The sequence below is a fragment of the Protopterus annectens genome, chromosome 5.part0 (genome assembly GCF_019279795.1).
Source record: "Protopterus annectens isolate FY-2018-M chromosome 5.part0, PAN1.0, whole genome shotgun sequence".
Taxonomy (NCBI): Eukaryota; Metazoa; Chordata; order Ceratodontiformes; family Protopteridae; genus Protopterus; species Protopterus annectens.
In genome coordinates, this window is record NC_056735.1 from 141,954,165 (window position 1) to 141,975,978 (window position 21,814).

At 38.9% G+C, this 21,814-nt stretch overlaps 1 protein-coding gene across 1 annotated transcript in view; it reads left to right on the plus strand.

Annotated features, from left to right (window-relative positions):
* VWA3B (von Willebrand factor A domain containing 3B) overlaps positions 1-21,814 on the plus strand; it is a 2,054,405-nt gene that overhangs the window by 1,469,365 nt on the left and 563,226 nt on the right. The window contains exon 19 of the mRNA XM_044071813.1: positions 19,523-19,573. Coding sequence (XP_043927748.1) covers positions 19,523-19,573 — 51 coding nt within the window. The remainder of the gene's footprint in view (positions 1-19,522; positions 19,574-21,814) is intronic.

The window sequence follows — 21,814 nt, forward strand, 5'->3', positions numbered from 1 at the left end:
CTTAACCAAGTTCTGTTGCATAGGCAGCAAGTAAGGAAAAAAAAAATGGGGACAGTTTTTAAATAATGCCCTAACTTAAATAAATTACTTACAGACTAATGTCTATGAACTTACATGAGCATTGGAGGAAAGATATTCAGGCACTGCTGAGAGTGAAGGAACATCCCATCCCTTTTACCCAACTGTAACAGTGTTTAGGGGATGTGTAACATTTGTTGCACACCTTTAAAAGTGCTGATACAATTGGTTCTGGCTCTAAATAAGTGCAATATTTTGGAGCATAATCGTGGAGCACCATGCACCAAAAAACCTTTCCAGCATTACTTTCCAGTATTACTTTATACATTCTACACCTTTCACTGGGAGTTTTTCTAAGAACAATCTCCACAAAAATATTGATATGCTTATCTAAATTTCAACTTTCTCATTCTGTCTTTTATAGCCTTCTTCGTATGTTCATTCTAATCTTGCCAAGGTACTACATAATAGTTCAATATTAGTATTTCATGCCATATTTATTCCACTCCAGTTTCTTCCACATCTAATTCCAAACAGTAACTTGTTTGATATTCAGTCATTTCTGTAGTACTGATGTTCATCATCCTTTTTAACGCTTTCATCTTTTTATGCTTAATCAATAATAGTTGTGCTAAAATTTGCTTTTCCTGGTATTTCTTACATTTTATTACCCAAAAGAAATGTAATGGCGCACTGCATTAATCAATTGTAATCCACCATTCCACTTTTGTTATAAAATGCTCCTGTCTTTACCAGAGTTAGATTGATTTATCCATGAACCCTGTATTACTGAAACAAAATCTGCAGTAATTATTTTTTATTTTTTTAATGGGAACACATTTATACTCCCTATGTACTACATTAGTAAATAGACATATTTTTAAATGATAACTTAAATGTTGTATATAAATGTTCTGAGAATTTAGGACAAAATTATTTCCTTTATTTTATGCAACAGTTACATAAAACAGTTATTCTATATCCGAAACACCTAAATGTTATAAGAAACACAATAAGCAGCTAAAATGCTACAAGAATAACCTTTTATTTAGGCAAAAGAGTGAAGTTCTGACCTTTCTACTGGCTGTGGGTATGTTTCGGCCTGCAAAATCTGACGTTTGTACCAAAAATGTCCCACTTTGGGCATTTGAAAAGGTGGTAACCCTAATTACAGGACTGTATACAGTGCTTACTTTTCTCTGGAACCACCTTCCTGTTTTCAAATGGTATACTTTATACTGTAATTTCTGCCATAGAACAAAAAGTTCCTTTAATTTTCACTACCTGTTCTAATGCTTTACTTTTTAATTTATTCAGATTGAATCCAACTAACCTTAATAAATTTATCACCACTTTATTAATTTTGGTATCCACCCCTTACTTCAATCCATCAGCATATATCATCTGCATAGAGTAACAAAAAATGGCACTATCTTCAACTCTCAAAGCGAACTTAGCGTGCCTCAGATTAACCACAGCTTCTACTGCCAGTTCATTCATTACTGATTAAAATAATATACTGCTCACTGGATAGCCTTGCCTAATGCTTCTCCTTGTTCTAATTTCTACACGTTGCCAATCATTTATCAATTCATTTCATATGCTTTTTGTAATAAATGTAATTGTTTACATCTTGTTCTATAACCTTATAAAATTCTCTGTAACTGACCATGCATAACTTTATCATATGCTTTTGTTACATCTCCTTCAACTGTCTGAATGTCTTATGAATGTATACTATTCCATCTCTCTTCTCCATTATTAATACCTACATCACCTTACTTTGCCTCCATTTTACACCATATGTACCTTCTACCAAGAGTTTTACCAACACTGTTTTAAATCTTTTTAAAAATAACTTCATGATCCTCATATAATCAGTATTTTTTGAAGTAACTGATTTCCATTTCCTTTTATCTGCCTTTTCTCCTTTTTTCATATAAGCCGTATTACTCCTTTACATATTTGGTCATTATGAATTCCTTCCTCCCTCTTCTTATTCATAACATTAGCAAATAATATTCATACCATTAGCAAATAATATTCATAACATTAACAAATAATTGTTTCTGCACTTTAGCCATATCCTCTTAAAACCTGTAAGTCAGTCCATTTAAACTAGGAATTAAATATTCCGTTGTCTGTTTCAAAACAGTATCTATCTCCTGCACTGTTACAATTCCATATTTTACCTCCAGTGGTACTTTTTTGTTTCTTTTAACCCTGCAGTCATTTTCTATTGCTTCTGCTTCACCTGCCTATATCCTCTTAACACAATCCACCATTATTTCCATAATCTCCTCCTGCTTGTGTTTTTCCTGCCTTGTATCATCCCTTTTACTGTTAGTGTTCATTCAGCTTTTCCTACAGCTTTCATAAAAAGGGACAGTTACTTCTTTCTCTTTTTAAATACTATCTTTGCTTATATGAAGAAATCATAACTCTCTCCCTATTCTCTTCATAAGACATCCCTTTACACACATACACACACACACACACACACACACACACACACACACACACACACACACACACACACACACACACACACACTGTCATCTGACTGTAATGCCTCAAACAATATATGTACCTAATACTGACATAACTTTTTATTTTGTTTTATTCTTTCTTTTTCTGCTTGCAAACTTTGTTTATATATTTTCTTTTAAAACTTAACCATTCCTTCCAAGATTCAAAAATGCCTTATTCTAAGACAATCCATCCATAACTAAAATATCTCTGTCATTTTTATTAAACCCAGCCATTACAATCTAAGAGGAAGCAACTGAATATTCTTCATAATATCCTGTGAAAACTTTTTCTTTATTTTGCTAAGATCACAGTTGAACATACCTAACACAATTATACTCGTATTTACCATCACATAAGGGTTAATACTTTTAAAGTTTTACCATTAATTGTTGCATCCAGCACTGACATCCTTCAAGATTTAACCAATATATAATCTAAATGCCCAGTATTAGGATTTTTAAATAAAATAGCTATACCTGAATGGTATTTAAGTCCCAAATTCCATGCTTCTTACTTCCATCTTATTTTTCTCTGTTTGCATCCTTATATCATCTGACACAATTATAGTATCTAATAACAATTTAGCATCCATATCCAACTAAACTCAGCTTTCAGTAATACATAATCTTCTTGTATCATTTTATACAATTCAAAATTATTTTTTCTCTTTCGGGGTTTTGTGAGATTCTTTAACGTTCTTTTCCTGTCCTTTATTCTTTCTGCAATATATCTTCTCTATTTTTTCTACTATTTTGTCTTCTCTCTACACCCTCATTCACTTCTTCCACTTTCTGTAATTCACAGCCATTCTGTTTGTATATCAGACTTTTCCAAGCCAACATGCTATTCCTCATCCCCAGTTTGGTGCATGCCACTGCTTTATCCCTTTGATCACAAGTTAACAGATTCTGTTGTCTTATTTGTAGTCTTTACTTGCATATTTTCTACATTTTGACTTCCTGTATCACTATTAATTTCATCGTAATGTGTAGCTATTTTCTGACATTGTCATTATTTTCATTCATGAAAACACTGTTTTCCTTTTGTTTACATTCAAACCACAAAAGGCTTACTCTGTGATAGTTTTTGCATTCCTTTTCACATTCTGCTGCAGTATATATATTATTTGCCCACAGTGCTGGGATCTTTTCTTTCTACATTCATTTATTAAGTGTTTATCCCGTCTACAAAAATAACATGTCTTGGGTTGTCCCCTGTATCACAATACCTCCCTTAACTTATTAACATAAATAATACTTGGCAAGTGGGTCACCTTATTTTCTTCCATCTTTAACAAACGTTTACTTTCCCATCCCCTTCTCCACACATTGCAGTCATTGTTTACATTTTTTATCATTGTTAATGTTACCACATACCGTCCTTTAAACACGACATAATATCCACTTCCTCTGTTAGGTCTGTTTGCATAAATACTTTTTCCTAACGCTGCACAGTCTTCCCTGAAAACTAAAATAATACCACGGGTACACATTTTTGTTGCTTTTACAGGTATTCAAAATTTTCTCTAGTAATGTACAAGGTTCAAAAGTTAAGTTACAGAATTGCTTGTTATCTAAATGTATAAACAATCTGATATCACATGCTTTAAATCCCACTAGGACTACTGAAGAGCACAGACAGAATATCTGTCAGTTGGACGATCCTTTATTTGGTTTAATTCTTCCTGTTGCCTGTTTCTTATTTCATACCACAAGCAAAGCCTGATTTCCAGTTGATGCTGCCCAGCACTATGCCCATATTCACAGCATTGTCCACTGAAATATAGGCATAGTTTAAACGTCTCTTATTTCTGTCTGTATTTCCAAACAGTACCGATTCCATGATTCTATATGGACTACTTTATTTCCAAATGACAGACATACTTTTCAGCCACTGTGATCCATAAAAAGACAGACTCATTATTCAGTTCTGACTGCTGCAATGTATTCATTAATGCTGAATTATCCAAACATTCTGGTTACAGTATTTTATTATATATATTATAAATGATACCGCTCTTTGGACAGACACAGTTATAAGAGACATGGATACTTTTGTGGACATCCTCTTTCACTTGATAATCATCATCATATTTCAACCATAGTCAGCAAATACATCTACCTAGCTAATTTAATTTCAAAAGGAATCGTCAAGATTTTATTATACCTCTGAACTCTTCCCTTGTCAGATCCAGCACTAAATACAGTGCCACCTTTGGTATGTGCAAACAGAAACATATTCTTCAATTGGAAAGGTCCCAAAGGTTTCTAACAAAAAAATTAAAGGCATTAGCAGCTTCAACTGTCTTGATAATTTAGCTCAAATCTCCTTATACACAGAGGTCTACCAGCTGTTCCAAAGTAATATGTGCATTACTTTGTGAGCCATAAAAGACTCAGTCCATACCTCTCAACTGTACAGATTTTCACAGAATGTCCAGATTTTTATCTCACATTTTTGGTCTGTTTTCATAAAGTTGTGTTTTACTGGCAAATTAGTGGCAAATCATTAAAGACTGAAGTTAAATAATAATGATGGATATCTTAGTTTCAGACTTCATACCCTTCAGAAAATTTATGCTAATTCAAAATATGTTATTCTATCAACTTTCTAAATTTGTAAGAGCAATATTTAAAAATGGTCTCTAATTTTGTGCTTTGATCCCACTTATATTTATGGTTTTGTCCAGATTTCTTGCTCTAAGAGATTGAGAGGTATGATCCAGTCCTATATGACATCCTATTTCTTCGCAAAACCAGTGGTTCTACAAACACCCAAATCAGAGACAGTAAATGTATACCAACATGTAAACAAGACTCAAAGGAGAGATAGATTTCTAACACGTGTTCTCAGCTTATGGAATGATATATAACTACACGTCAACCAAAGTACTACTCTGACTACATTTAAGGCTAATCTTGATGAGTGGATTGGTAGACACAAATTTACCTGTAGGTTATCATGTACTGCCCTGATCAGTTGGGGAAATGGAACACTACTAATTGCTCAAAAAGGGTGGCATGAAATTTGTTGTATACCAGTATGTACAGTTTAACAAATATTACCTCCTCTCTTTATGCGATAACCATTTCTTCTGTGTGTGCAGTACATCAACAATTTCCCATTTTTTTATTAAACAAGAACTCATCACATCTTACTTTGCAAATACCTGATACAGCTGAAAGACATTCTGTCTGCCTTACCCCAAAACTTACTATCTATTTTTTCATGTAATCCAAATAACAGTATTTCCATATTTATACTGTCTGTCTTTTGCAAATGTTTTTAGCTATAATACTTAATATTTGTATAGTTTTAAAAAAAAAACAACACTAGTCTACTCCATTACACACAAATTGCTTAATCTTCCTTTAACTTTTTCTGTACTTCATTTATCTTTAACCATTAATTTATTTATTGAAGCATGCTATAAGAAGGCCTGCTTTTCTTTGGTACTCTCTTCTTAGTGTTTTTGTCTGTTTTATTCAGAGTTTAAGTCACATGATAGATGTACTGTATATTACAGAGTGATAGTCTAGGCACCATTTTCCTGTGATTCCCCCATACTGTGTGTATTACCCTTCCACAGAGACAGTTTCTTCTGATGTTCTACTACTTCCGTGTCACCTGTAACTGCTGCTCTTTTTTTCTTTTGCGCCTATAGTGTTCCAGAAAATACCATGCCAACCAAAGAACGCCAACCTACTGACAATGATGAATTCAGTCAAAAAAACACCAACAATCAGACAAGAGAGAGCTCAATTCACCAAAGAAAAGAGTCGATATATATACATATCTAGATCTGTAGATGCCAATATGATTTTATTGTATTCCAAATATATCATATTGGCATCTATGGATCTGGATATATATTGAGTCTTCTCTCTTTGGTGACTTGAACTCTCTTCTGTGTGACTGTTGCAAAAGCAGTCATAATTTTGCTCAAGAGTTGATCTTAAAGTGTATCTATTAAATTTTATTATCTGTCATTCCCAGTACAGATGCAGAGATGATAAATACACCACATGATTCAAGTTTAAACTTCCATTTTCCACTTTGCTATTCAGTACTTCTCTTTTTACAATTTTTAACCTAGATCCCTATACTGTACTGAAAAATTAGATAAAACTTCCTTTTCCTTTGGGGTAGGAAACATATAACCCACATAGATAAGCAAATTTCTATAGTAAGAATGTTTATCAGATAAACATTTTTTTCCTAAATTTCATTCTGAATTATTTCAGTAATCTACTTGTAAACAAGACTTTTATCCCACTCTGTAGAATGTAAGAAGAGGTGAACATGAGTAAAGGAGGGGAAAAGTTGCTGTCTAGGACTGTCAGAAAATCAAGGGAAGAGAGGAGGCAGCAAGAGAGAAGGGGTGGGTTGGAGTAGGGGAACTTGTATCGAATAGGGAGGAAGACAGAAAAAGATGATGTTAACGTGGAATCATTTGTACGTGAGAACAAACAAGAGAGGTTGAAGTGATGCAATAATTAACATTGCTGCCTCATTTTGCTTGTTTCTCAAGTTTAGTGCTTGGCTCAGGTGCCTTCTGTTCAGACCTTGTTTGTTCTCCCTTTTTCACAAGATTTTTCTGGGTGCTTTGCTTTTCGCTTACATCCCAAATGTGTGATCTAGGTTAATTAGTGATCCCTCTGTGTTTGCCCGAGCTGTAAAAGTGGAGTGGAGATGCATTTATTTATCCCAAGAGAGACTGACATTAGCTTCCTGCCTCGTGCAGTTTGAGTATTGGGATAAGATTTGGCTTAATCTAAACCAGGGAGTATTTATTGGTCTCAGGTTCAGTCTCTGCTATCTGCAAGAAGAAAATTTCTATGGAGTCATCAGGTCTCAGTCTAGCTCCCTGACTGCTTCAGCTAATGAGTGACTCTGCTGTGGCTTGACTTGGTTCCTCAGACCCCTCAATGCTGTTTCTCAGTGCTACTGGCATAGCTTAACTGGAAGTCACCAAGGCTTGGGAATTAGATATGCCCTCTACAACTGTAGGGTTGTCCTCTTTGGGCAAGGGACAACCACTTTTGCTGGTCTTGAGGGAAGGAGCAGGTGAAGGCCTACCACATAGCTGCTTTAGGGTGCCTGATTCCCAGGATAGTGTCCCTTATGTGGGTCTTATCTTTTTCCAGGGAGTCTCACAGGAAATGAAAACAAAAAGTTAAGAATGTTTCTTGTACAGTTTCTTTGACTTGCTGGGATTTGCTATGGAATTAATTTTTGCTATTAATTTCTTAAATCCCAGTTTCTTCACTGGCTCACTGGCTGCACACAGATAAAAAAAGATTTCCCTCACATTATGACAATGTTTCCCAATTAGAAGAGCAGAGAGTGGGTGTTGAGTGTATCTCCAAGCTGAAGCTGACAGGGTGAAGGGAGGCTGGTCTAGGGCTTGGAATAAGCATATTCATTGGTCTTTTTGAATTTCGTTAGTTTTTTTTTTCAAGTTTTAGTTCCTGGTATTTAGGCACTGCATCTGAGCAACCTTCTGCTTGCTTGTACCAAGCTGAACTGAGGTGGGCTACTAGCCACAACTCTGAGCTGAGATACCAGATGACTAGAGGCTTTTGAATGTCCAAAAAAGCATGAGTTGCCTGTTTTTTGGCTTATTTATATTATTTACTGCACTTCTTATTGTCTGCCACCTATTTTTATACCGCATTTATTTACTGTGCACTAAACTACACTGTTATACTGCAATTATCTGCTACACTGTGCCTGTAAAATCAAATTTGATTGCTGTTTTCACTATTTAACAATTCTTGTTTGTTTCCACTGTTTAAGTATTTACTGATACTTTTTTACTGTTTTAAAACTATCTTGTTTTGCCTGCTCTGGTTTTCCCACCAAGCAGTACTTAATTGACCTGTTAACTGTTTAAATCATTCTTTAGAGCCTCCTGGCTGATTTTCTAGTGTTGTAAATATTTATTCAGTGTCTCAATGCTGTTTTCTGCTGTGTTAAGCATTCTCTAGTGTTTCCTTCTTAAAATATGGTAGCTAGTAGCTGTAGCATAGTCCAGATCTCAGCATGCTCCTTCTGGAACTTTTTGTAGTGGTTTGTTCATCCTCAGCACATTTTCCAAATCATTTTGGCTTGGAAGGGGACCTAGCTGCACTTTTGGGAGAGAACTGTGTTGATTGGGACCTGAATGGTAAAGGGAGGTCAGTCTAGGGTTTGGAATAAGCATCATGATTGGTCCTTTTGAATTGTGTTAAGTTTTAGCTTCTGGTATTTAGGCCCTGCATCTGAGCAGGTTTCTGCTTGTTTGCATGTCATGCAGCACCGAGCTCTACTTCTGCCAAAGCCAAACAGTAAATTCAACAAATTTTCCCTTAAAAGTCAGGCAGAAATATCCATTTGCAGAGCTCCTCCATGATTGTTTCTGAAAAGCCACCCCTAGTGACAGCAGTTTTCAACCTAGCATTATGGACAGTTGGATTACCATTGTTTCTCCTGTCAACCTTTTTGAGTTGGGTCTCTTGAGGCATTACAGCAATTGCCTCATATACACAGGCAACCATCTACTAATAGCACAATCTAATACAGAGTGCGAGAGATGTATTTACACCAAGAATCTAGAATCCATGCTCTCTCTCACTCAAAACAGTAACATGGAGAAGGTTGTCAACTCACCCACCACTACATGTTCACATAGTACCACTGCTCATACACATGCCATTACTCAGAGACATAGTATGCATCAAACACCTCAATCCACATATGCTGAGGTTCTCTCAAAAAACTAACCAAAACACCAAATACCTCCAAAACACTAGTCTGCCACTGCTAACACAGTCTTCACCACAACCATAACACATAGCAAAACTAGTGTCTCACTCACCAAGCCCATAAGGTGTAACACTCAAAAAACAAGATCTGAAGTAGGGAGTTCATTTGTCAGCAACCTGTGGGTCTTGGATCCGATATCGGATCCGAGCCGGCAACTTGTTTCAAGCTAATGGATCTGAGCTCCTAGCTCCTCCCCTCACCCATAATCCCCTGCTAACCCTCCATGACCTCAGATCTAGTTTGCCGCACTTGTGGATAGCTGGATTCTTGCGAGCTCATCTAGTCTTGGCAGTTAAGTTGTTATTTTTCTGTCAACTTTCTTAATTTTTCTCAAAAATCTTTTGTGTGTAATTGTTAGGTACCCTTTAGAGCAATATATTTTCTTTTAAGTAGTTTTCCCTCCCTTCTCTGGTCGTTAGAGTGTGTGTGTTGTGTGTTGTGTTTTGGGGCCTATGTGTGTGTTACATTACTTTTCTTTTTTTCTAAATGTACCGAGTGTGGCCATAAGCTCTCCCCGGCTGATGGCCACACTCAGTGCGTTCGGTACCTTGGGGTTGAACACCTCACCTCAGGCTGTACCATTTGTGCAGCGTTCAACCCCAGGGCACTGAAAGAGTGGAGGTCGAAGCTGGTCCTGGCGGGACTTTTACCCCCGGACTCGGCTGTGGCCTCCGCTGCCCCCGTGGTTCCACCACAGGCTGTGGTTGCTGCCATTCCTGCCCCCCTTCCTCTGTCCAGGACTCAAACTCCTGCTAAAGTGTCGGAGGACAGGGAGGCCAGGAGGGAGAAACGGAGGGAGAAGCACCACAAGCGGCGGGCTGAGACCTCCGTTTCGGCCCCGCCAGCTAAGCGGGCTTCTCCCTCCACTGCTTCTAGGTCTCCTCCTCCTCAGCTCTGATCCCCTTGTTTCTCCCCAGGGCCCGAGGAGGAGGAGGCCTGATCTCCATCGAGGTCATCGAGGTGGCATTCCAGGCCTGCCTCGGTGACCTCCTTGAGATCGACATTTAGTATGTCCGATGCAGATTTGGACCGGATGATGCGAAGGTTCATCCAGGCCCAGCTGCAGATGGGAGTGCTCTTGCCTCCCCCCCCCCCTTCGGGGGGAGCTCGACACCTTTTTTCCATCCTATTGCTCCTTCTCCGACCCGCTACCCGGGTTCGGAGCATTTCAGAGCCGAGCAGTGTTGGAGCCGGGGGTGGGTCGGCGCCGACAGTACTTGGTACTTCGGATCCGACCCTGCCCTCGAGCCTGTCGGATCCAACCTCTCGGAGCCGTGGCCCGAGCTTCGGATCCGAGGGATTCAGTGTGCCTTCGGCTCCATCCAGGTCGGAGCACACTGGTCCTTCGGATCCGACGATCTCGGTGCCGGTTCCGATTCCTTCATCGGATCCGAGTGGGAACCTACTTTTGGATCCAAGAGAGAGTGGTTCCCCCTCGGCTTTCGATGTAGTGGAGAAGGCTCTGTTGAGAGCATCCGGACCCCAGGTCCTTGTCTCGGCTCCTACCTGCACTCCCTCTCTGCTGGGCCAGGCTTCCATCACCCGGCCAAAGGGACAGCCTGCTTCAATGTCCCAGATGGTTCCATTGGAACAGGATGTAGCTGGTGAGGCCTCCTCGGACAGCCCCCCAAAAAGAAGTGCCCCGCAAGCATAAGTGCAAGAGGAGGCACGTGGACTCCCCTGAGTCCTTAACTGAGGACACGGACTTGGAGGAAGGGGAAGGCTCCCCAAGATCACCCCCTGATGATGTCTCCTTTGGAGACATCATGGAGATGCTGAGGATCAGAGGTGGGTGGTCTGCCCCCAAGTCTTCCTCTGATGAGTCCGTGTTTCTGGAGGCATTCGAAGCAGGCCCTTCTACCTCTTGGGTGTCCCCTCCGGCAGACCCCTTGGTGGACCTCATTACCACTGCTCATACACATGCCATTACTCAGAGACATAGTATGCATCAAACACCTCAATCCACATATGCTGAGGTTCTCTTAAAAAACTAACCAAAACACCAAATACCTCCAAAACACAAGTCTGCCACTGCTAACACAGTCTTCACCACAACCATAACACATAGCAAAACTAGTGTCTCACTCACCAAGCCTATAAGGTGTAACACTCAAAAAAACAAGTTTTCTTGTAATTGGAGACTCAGTAGTGAGACACATGGATGTCCCACTCACCAGGTGGGACAAGGAGAAAATCATGATCAGCTGCCCATCTGGTGCCAGAATTCGTCAAATCATGCATGCACTCAGGTCTCTCAGCAACAAGTACCATTATGACTCTGTCATAGTCATGTTGGTGTGAATGACCTGAGATGTACCTTGCTGGACTATATGAAGAAAGACATGGCTTGAGCTCTCTGAGTATGTGTCCCAGGCAGGTATGTCCCTAGCTTTGAGCAGCATACTGCCCTCACTTAGAATGATGCCACAGTAATAAACAAAAATGGCTAATTTCAATAATTGGCTTAGTTTTTGGTGTCATTCCAAGGGGATCCAATTCCTGTCTGCATGGGAAGCTGTGGTCGACAAGTCTCTCTGCTTTGCCAGAGGTGGTTTGCACCTGACATCCCTAGGCTTTTGGCTGCCAGCAAAGGCTCTTGCCTCCCCTATAGTCTTTTTTAGGCAAGGTCTCAAAAACATTATAGATGTGACATTAACCAGTCAGAACAAAGTAAGGGTCATGCTGTTAAATGCTAGGAGCTTAAACCAAAAACTGCACTCCTTGGAAGCACTTCTGTCACTAGAAGATGTAGATGTCTGTGCAGTCACAGAGATCTGGTTTAAGGCCTCAGAGTGTACCCCAGTCCTGTAAGGCTACAATGCCTTCTAGACCTTTAGACCACAAAATGAACATGTGAAAACCAAAGGAGGTGGTGTTTCAGTCTATATTAGAGATGAATTCACCTCCTGTCTAGTTAGACTGGACAACTCCATAGAGTTACCTGAGGTCCAAGTTATGGTGAGTAAGACCCTGCATTCAAGTCCTAGCCAGTTATAGATCTTCCTCAGTGGGTCATGACACCCATGAAGCCTACTTAACCAAATTGAAGACAATCTAAATTTTACCAAACTCACTAGCTATGGGGGATTTCAATTATCCTACCATTAACTGGGAAATCTAGTGTAGCCCAAACTCACTAGTATAAAAGTTCCTTGGCTTTGTGAATTCAAATACCCTGGAGCAAATTGCCCATACCCCAACAAGAGGAACAAATATTCTAGATCTGGTCCTCACCAACACGTCAAGCAGGTACACTGCTGCAACTGTTGGACCCTCATTAGTTAAAACTGACCACAGATCAGTCACCCTTGAACTGACACTAACACCAGCATGCATAAAGGGTGAAATCAGACTAAAATTACCTCACCAAGCCAAACTATATCCTCCTAGGTGAAGGTATAAATGCATTCCAAGCCCTACCCCAAGCTTAAAGTGGTAACTATGCTGGAGCTTACACTAAAGTCCTGCACAATCACTTGCATTAGTGTATAAACTCGGTCAAAGTCAGAGCCCCAAGTAAAATCAAGCTACCATGGTGGACTTCCAGCATCAAAAAACTCTACATTAGATGCAAAAAGTTGCTGTCCAAGAAAACAAAGACAAGGACCCAACATTGGAAAAGCACCCTCCTCACCCTTAACAGGCAAATAAGACAACTTGTCAGATCCTTCAAGCGCTCCTTTAAGAGAAACCTAGCAAGTACTGCCAAGTATAACCATAAGGCCTTTTACAGCTGCGTGCATAACCTAAAGGGTAGGACCCAAGCATGTGCAGAACTGGTAGCCAATGGTATGTCACACAGTGACCCCACAGAGATAGCGAATCTGCTAACTGATAGGTTTGGCAATAATTTCACTCCCTTATCCCCTACTAACTTGCAACAAACCCTCCCCCAAACTTTGCCCCACCTTACATTTCTGAAGAGTAGGTCTTCAAAGCCATGTCCAAGGCAAAGAATGTTGCCTATATGGGATCAGATGACATCCCAGGCTGTTGTCTAAACAGGCTAAAACATGAACTAGCATCACCACTAAGTACCCTTTTCAATCATAGCCAAACCACAAGCTTTGCTCCTGTGGAATGGAGAACAGCAAGAGTTATTCTCCTCCACAAAGGTGGTCTAGCAACAGACCCAGGAATTACAAACCCATAAGCCTGACCAGCCTCATCTGTAAGGCCATTGAATGTATCATTATGGACCTCATAAGTAAAGACATAGGTGGTCTCCAAAGCCTGGATCCTACCCAATTCGGCTTTGTGAAGGGCAGACCTGCCTGTTAAATCTGGTGAATTTCTTTGAAAGTGTGACTAAGGCCATTGATGATGGCAGATCTGTGCACACAGCATACCTTGACAAGGGAAAGGCTTTTGACACAATCCCACATTCGGGCATTACCGATAAACTTAGTAAACTGAATGTGAACCCCTTTGTTGTAATATGGGTTGCCAACTGGCTGACAAACAGACCACAGACTATCAAAGTGGTGACTCCACATCAACCAGCAGGGGTTAATGCTAGGTCTCCTAATGTTTGGTATATACTTCTCAAAAGTTCAGGTCCAAACTAAAAGGTTGTGGCTGACCAAGTCTGCAGATGACTGCAGACTAGGTGCAATCATTGAATCTCCAAATGATGTCAGTATACTCCAGGAGGGCCTCGCACAGACCAGTGACTGGTGTATTAGTCACGGTCTCAAACTGAATGTAAAGAAATGCATCATCATTACCTTCGGCACAAACAATGTTCCCTCACACTATCAAATCAACAACAATACTCTAAGTACCCATGAAGTGGTAAGAGACCTGGAATCAGAGGTTGATCGCGATCTTAACTTCCACTACCATGTGTCTACCATTGTAAGGAAAGCTTTCCACATAGCTCACTTAATTAGCAAAGGCATTGCCTTGAAAGCTAAAGAGGTTATAACCCCCTATACTCGGCACTTATCTGGCCCATAATTGAGTATTGCTCCCCATTTAGTATGTACCATACTAAGCACCTGCAGCAATTAGAGAGACCTCAGAGGTTTCTAACAAAGAAGATCAAAGGCCTCCAGCATGTGCCTTACACAGACTGACTAAAGTCCCTGTCACTATACTCTGTATTGTATAGACTTCTTAGGGGAGACTTATGCCTGGTTTACAGAGCATCCCAACACCCAAACCTAAAGAACTTACAGCATATCTGTAAATCAAATAGGTCTAGGGCTACCCTTTCCAGGGACTTAAACATGGCCTGTGACTTAACTAGGGCATGCTGGAGGGACAGATTTATCTCCCAGCGACTGCCACATCTTTGGAATGGGCTACCAGTTCATGTGAAACAGAGCACCTCTATGACACTGTTCAAGAAGAACCCCGACAAGTGGATGGGGCACCATACATTTTTTACTGGAGATAATGCCCACAACCCTCCTGGACATGGGCAGTCATCACTAAATGCAATCTTGGGTGCTGACTAGTACTTCTATGGTATTACATTGGGTTGAAATGGCTAGGCTTAAAATGACCTCCGGGTCAATAGCCTAGTAATCTCCTATGATCCTAAGATTCTGATTTTGTGGAAAGTGTTATTTCAGATTTCACTCCAGAAGAGTTATCTTTTTCTGAAACTATAACAAAAATCAAAGAAGCATTTCAGTGGGAACAGAATGGAATTTCTGTTTCCCAGCTAAAGTTTTGTGATTCTAACAACTGGATGCCCCACAGCCTGCAGCTGTCCCTCCTGTTTTATCAGCTATAGAGCATGTTTTCTTCACTGCTTGTGGTTTCCTGACAATCTAAATCCTGCTCCTAAAAAGTACCTCTGACTCATAAATACAGTAAACTCTCAGTTAACCGGAACTCAAGCAATCAGAACTCTCAAGCAACCAGAACAATAAAGTGAAGAAATACAGTACAATTTTCATGTGTTGGACTTTCTGTACCCCCCCTTGCAGAAACATACCTTACGTTTTTAGAATTTTAGAGTTTTAAAAAGGAAGATAGGAATAAATTCCCTCTCTCCCAACATAAGAACATGTCAAACCAAACAAATAGTATAGGGTACAGTATTAGTCAGGCCTATTTTTAATAGTAACTCTCAAGCAACCAGAAACCACAGTTATCCGGCATCTACCAAACCCCATGGGTGCCGGTTAACCGAGAGTTTACTGTATCTGTTTTGTAATCCCAAAGCAGACCCTACATTCATCTCCTTATTTAGACCTTCTTCTGCTAAACAGAATGTAAATGTTAACCACATTCTGTCTGAAAGCTTTTGATTGATTTGGGAAGAAAGTTTATTCTTCTGCTACTTTAATTTTAAGAGTTTTGAGCTGTCAGGTTCACATGATGAAATTTTTCTGGATTTCTTTCATATCATGCGAAAGTTTTCTTTTTCAGAAGTTAAAACTTCTTTGAATTCCTCAATTGTATCTGTTTCTCATGTAGCCAAATACTTCAAAGTGCTATTATAATTCTGCTGATGCATCCAGAGCTGTGATTAACCAGGTCAGTTAGAATATTTTCTTGTTGACATTCTCAGAACTTACCAGAGGATACTAAAATTGAGGTTTTAAATTCTCTAGACAAGGATGCTCTGTTTAGCCTTTCTGCTGCTTATGTCCTTAGAAGAGTTTATGAAAGATGGATATTAATTTATAGGTTTGTCCAAATGTTCCAACTTAAAGTTCTTTTTCAAAGTTCACTAAAAAGTTTCTAATTAAAGACCCTTTTTCAAAAATCAAGGTGCAAAAAACCAGGATTTTAAAAAGAAATGTCAGTGAGGCTCTAAACATCAAGAGAATGCCTAACTAAACCAAAGACAGTCCAAAAAGTCAGAATGACTACTTGCCTATTCAAGACCCTCCTCTCATTGTCCTCATCAGATTACATCAGACAAATGGGTCTGAGAACCACCCAAGAGGGGTCCAGATGACAGTGCGAGTCCCTACATCCTTTTCAAGAGATCCCTACTCTTCAGTTTAGGATAACGTAGTCTTAGGGTGTCATAGAATTAGTGGCATCAGACAGGCAAAGTTTTTTTTTTTATTGAAGGATTTTTTCTGGTGCCAAAGAAAAAGGGAACTTGGAGACCAGTTCTAGACCTCGCCTTTCTCAGTCTCTATGTCAGGGTTCTAGTGTTCAAGATGCTGCCCTTAAGGTTCTTGTTATCACTCATACCCCTCCTCCCTAGTTTCATAGTACCATTAGACTTAAAAGATATTTATGATCACATTCCTATTGGCAAGGAATTCATATTTTTATGATTTTTTTATTGGACTCACATTATCAGTTCTCTGCATTACCTTATGGTGTAATCTACTGCACCAGGAATATTTACAAAGTATCTGGCTCCAGTAATTACTTACTTACTGCAGACTTGAAGGCATATACGTCTTTCCATATCTGAATTATTTTCTTATATTTGCATTCTTTTTTCCAATTGTCAAGAATCTCTGAGCTGTGTCAGGAAATTCCTTATCAGTTTGAGGTCTCAGCTGAACTTACAGAAATCAATGCTCATCCCATCTCACAGAATAATTTTTATGGGATCTCTACTGGATACTTCCCTAGGAAGTGTTTTCTTTCTCAGTACAAAGTAGAATTGTACAGAGAATTTTTCCTGAGCTTTTTCAACCAATCTCTGACATCTGTCATGATTCTTGGTTTCATGGCTTCTATGATTATTATGATTCCCTTAGCCAGACTTAACATGATTAAAAATGAATGGTACTTCAGGTCATTCTGGTGTCAACATCATCATCCTTTATCTTTTCAGATTCCAGAGTTGAGATTTGTAAGAATGGTGTTACTATGGTAGCAAACCAGATGTCTCTCAATCTTCACATTCATTCTCCCCTTCATTTCCTTCTCAGTCTATCACAACAAATGTCTCAGAGTTAACTTGGGGGGACTGTATCAAAATGGGTGAAAGTGCAAGGTCTGTGAAACAAGCAGGGCAGACAAAAGCACATAAATGTCAAAAAGATGTTGGCAGTAATCAATAGTATAAATAGTATAAAGCACTTAAATCATCTCTGGACTTTGGGATCTCTGCAAGTTATCAGAGACAACTCCGCAGTGACGTATTATATAAAAAAACAAGGGGTACTACATCATATCCCATTTACAGATTTGCCATGATGCTCTGGGAAGTAGTAACTTAGCTCAGTTTGACTCTTCAGGCTTCTAACATTCTATCATAGCCGACAAGTTATAATGTGTTGCTCTGACAGAACAAAACTTTATAGCAGATAAGCTGAGTAGGACCAAGACAGACCCTTACAAATGGAAATTATACCCAAGAGTCTTCCAGGAATTGATGGGGGAACACCTCAAACAGCTATTAACATCCTTTCAAAACTACTCTAGAATTCCTTGCAAGCAAGCCTGGAAGACAGATACTTTGTCGTTCTAATGAACAGGAATGTTCCTCCTTGTCTTTCCATCATATATAATGTTTTTCTAAAGACCTAGCAGGACTAGCCAAAAATAGTGCTGGTGACCCATTTTGGTCCAGGCAATAGTGGTTAGCCTTTCTTGTGAAAATGGCCAAAGGCAATTATCTCAGCAGTCCCCGCAGCCTGAATTTACTCACACAAGACTGGAGTTGTTTGATATACCCCATCCTGAAACACTTCAATTGCCTGCCTGCAAGATAGAATTTTAATACCTTTTAGACACTTTTTGTTCCTGAGGATGAACAACAAGTACTAAAGGAGACAAAATAATTGCTGCTAGGAAATCATATATATGCAAATGGAAACCATTTAATGGTTGGTGCTATATTGAGAAACAGGACCCGGTCAAGGCCTGAATGCCTCTGGTTCTAGAATATTTGTGTCGGTCACTATCCTCTTCTATCAAGATTCATCTTTCAGCAATTTCTGCTGGTCTGCCCTTATAGTTCCCCAGTCCCATCTTCCTGTCCTGAAGAGGGGCAGATTTTGAATGGGATTTCACTTATCAGGTGGCTGCTCCTTGGAATCTTAACTTTGTGCTTGAAAACTAATACTTCTTCTACTAGACCAGCTCAACAGGCTGAATTAGGGTTCATAACTTGGAAAAAAATGTTTCACTCATCGGTCTGGCATCTGTGAGAAGGGTATCTGAGTTACAAGCTCATATGGTAAGTCAAACCTAGCATATTTTCCACAAGTCAGGGTTTCTTTGAGAACAGATCCTTCTTTTATGCCTACAGTAGATTCAGAGTTTACCTTGAGCTCACCAGTTCTTTTTCATGTATTCTTTCCAGAATCTAAAAACAAGAGAAAAATAATCTTACACATCAACAGGCAGTTTAGATACTGTTTGGACAGAACAAAATGCTTCAATGCTGTGAAGGACAGAAACAAGGACAACCAGTGTCAAAACAGAAATTTTCTAGGTGGCTGGCTGTCTCAGGTTACTTCTTACCATAACAAGTCACTTTCAGGCATGGTAGGGGCTCACTTTACCAGGGCATTGTTTCTTCTGTGGTGTTTTGGAAATGGGGTGGACTCTAAAAGGATTCAAGTGCCAGCCACTTGGTCCTCTGTGCATAATTTTAAAACTCATTACAAGCTGGCTTCTTTTTCTAGGTCTAGGACTAGTTTTCATCCTCCCTGTATAATCCTAAACTTTGGTAATGTCGTCATGCAGGTTAAGCTACTGAAACAGTGATCTAATATCAAACAAAGTGCAGCTGTGTAAGGAAACGTAACATAACAGTAGTGGTTCTAATATATTGGTGTGACAGTAGCCTCCCTTCCCCTCCTTCCATCCCCTTGTTCTATTTTTGGTGCATTGCAGGGTGTAGCTGTGCATACTATTTTGTATATAGTTGCATATGCTGTCTGTTGGGTTTTTTCCTTTCCTGTCATTTTCATTTCATGGCTCTAGCTTCCTCTAGGCAAGAAAGCTGTAATGTTTTGTCCACCAGACTACATCTTTTATGTGACTCTTCTCAAACCCTAGCTTCAGGGCACATGGAAGGTACCCTAAAGCTTTGAAAGCTTGTCAGGGATCATATCCTTGGCCGGATGTAACCTGAATAGCTTAGACTACTGCAGCAGCGATCTGTTAGAATATCTTCTGTTAAGGTAAGTTCATTTACACAGCATTACTTTCAGTGCTGATTTTATGAATATTAACTATTGACTAATGTCTTCATCATATGTCTCGTTTCCTTTTCTTTTGCAAGGCGCCTAAGTCTCATTATTTGGAGAGCATTTTCTCAAGAGGAGAGAGATAAGTAAGTTGATATTTTTGTTTTGTGATATTGCTATCTACATTTCTGGTACCCAGATGGCCCCTTTGAAAGTATGTTCAATTTCAAATGAAAAGTAATTTTCATTGGTCTGATGTTGCATTCCTATTTTGGTTTGAAATTAAATCTCTTATAAACAAAAAAGTAAGCAAAATCTGACCTGTTGGCTTCAATTTATGGCCTGACTAAGTCAGTAATGTACAGGCACATTGAACTTTCGGTGTTGTACAGACACGGTGCTTTGAACAAAGATTCCAATATGTTACATTTTGCACCAAATCATGCTTAAAAGTAATGCAACCTTGACTAGTCATGTTTTTCTGACCAAAATGTTCTTTTATTGCTTACTGTGCTCCATTTATGTATTTCTGTTGTACTCACAGATACTTCACATTTTCTTTGCCATTTAGATTCAGAATAATTTAAATCATATGATTTAGATTTATTTATATACTTAAAAGCTTTTGCAAAATGACTGAGACAGCCTCAGGACCTACAGGTCTGAATATGAGATTTGCATTGCATTTCATTTTGGATGTAGCACTTCATGCATGCAGCCATTTTTTCTTAACTGTGTATTTGTTTATGGGTACCGTCTTGAATTTTGTGTGTTTGTTTCTGTTTCATTTAAAAGATTTCTTTATTCTTCCTCATAATTATTTTCTGCCTTAATTTTGCACACTTCTGTCTCTTCATGCAATACTTCTAACCAAATATTAATAATTCCACACATTTTGTACATGTCCTGTGTTAAATTTCACTCTCATTCAGAAATCTGCCTGTTACATCATCAGTTATAATACCACAGACAATTCTGTCCCTTATCAGTGAGGCAGGCAAGTCCTTACACTCACTGTCTCTTGGTGCATATTTTATTTCAGCTATATGACAAATGTTTCCACTGAAAATAGTGTCAGTGTGCAATGTAAGCAAGTTTGACATGAAAAGCCTTGTTGCATATTAATTTAACTAGTGAGATACGTGCCTGCCCTGTGCTGGAAAGTAACCATCATCCTCCCCCAAGGAATAATCCTTGCACTGCAAAGACTACTAACCTAACTGACCACTGCCATTTAATTTGACCATTAGATTTCACTGTGTTTGCCAGGTCTGTATTAGTTCATCGAAGTTTACTTACCTCGAATGCCTGTTCATCGAATTGACATCATCGAATGGCCCTTCATCAATCATTCAAATCAGCGAATACTTTTCCCAGGTAAGTAAACTAGATGGCCAAAATACAAAAAATTGTCCTTTTCCCAGCTGTAGTGTGATCTTGGAGTTGGTATATATATATATATATATATATATATATATATATATATATATATATATATATATATATATAATCTATATATATATATATATATATATATATATATATATATATATATATATACATATATAAAATATATGTATATATATATATATATATATATATATAAGTTGGGGGTGTTGGGGCCTAGGCCACCACATTGGGGGTGTGAGGGGCTAGGCCCCCTACTTTATTTCGTTTAATTTAATGTGTTTGTGTTTTGATGGTGTGCTGGCCAACTAGTTTACTTACCTGGGAAAAACATTCACTGATTTGAACATTCGATGAATGGCTGTTCGATGATGTCGAACAGCCATTCGAGGTAAGTAAACTTCGATGAACTAATATAGACCTGTATAAGCCAGTTACTTAATACCTAAGCTTCTAAGTTCTCTCTTCTGTTCATCCTTGTGACCTTCTGTCATATGTTACAATCAGATTAATATTTATCTCTTATCTTTTCCTCTATAATATCTCTCAACCTTCACCTTATCTCTCTATACTGCTTATACCCATCTACCCTCAATTTCTCTATACCCCTACACAATTAAATATTTTGTACTCACTGCCCTTCTTTACCATAACTATTCTACACTAACAGACTTCTCACCACATACTTTCATTCCCAGTCAAATCAGTATTTCCGCGCACCTATACTCTTAAATATCTGCACATTTCAAAATTTCCTGTCAGCCCACAGCCTACACAATCTATTATTATACATTTCAACTTCTACTTTTCCAAACAATCACTCCCTAATTCCTGTTTATTCTACAGCACCTCACTCTTGTACCTCTTCACCTACTTGCAGACTAAACATCTTACAAATATTCATTACTGTCACAATGCCTCAGTATATAGAAACAAAATACGTTATATTGAGTCCTGCAAGCAAAATACTTCTGAACCTC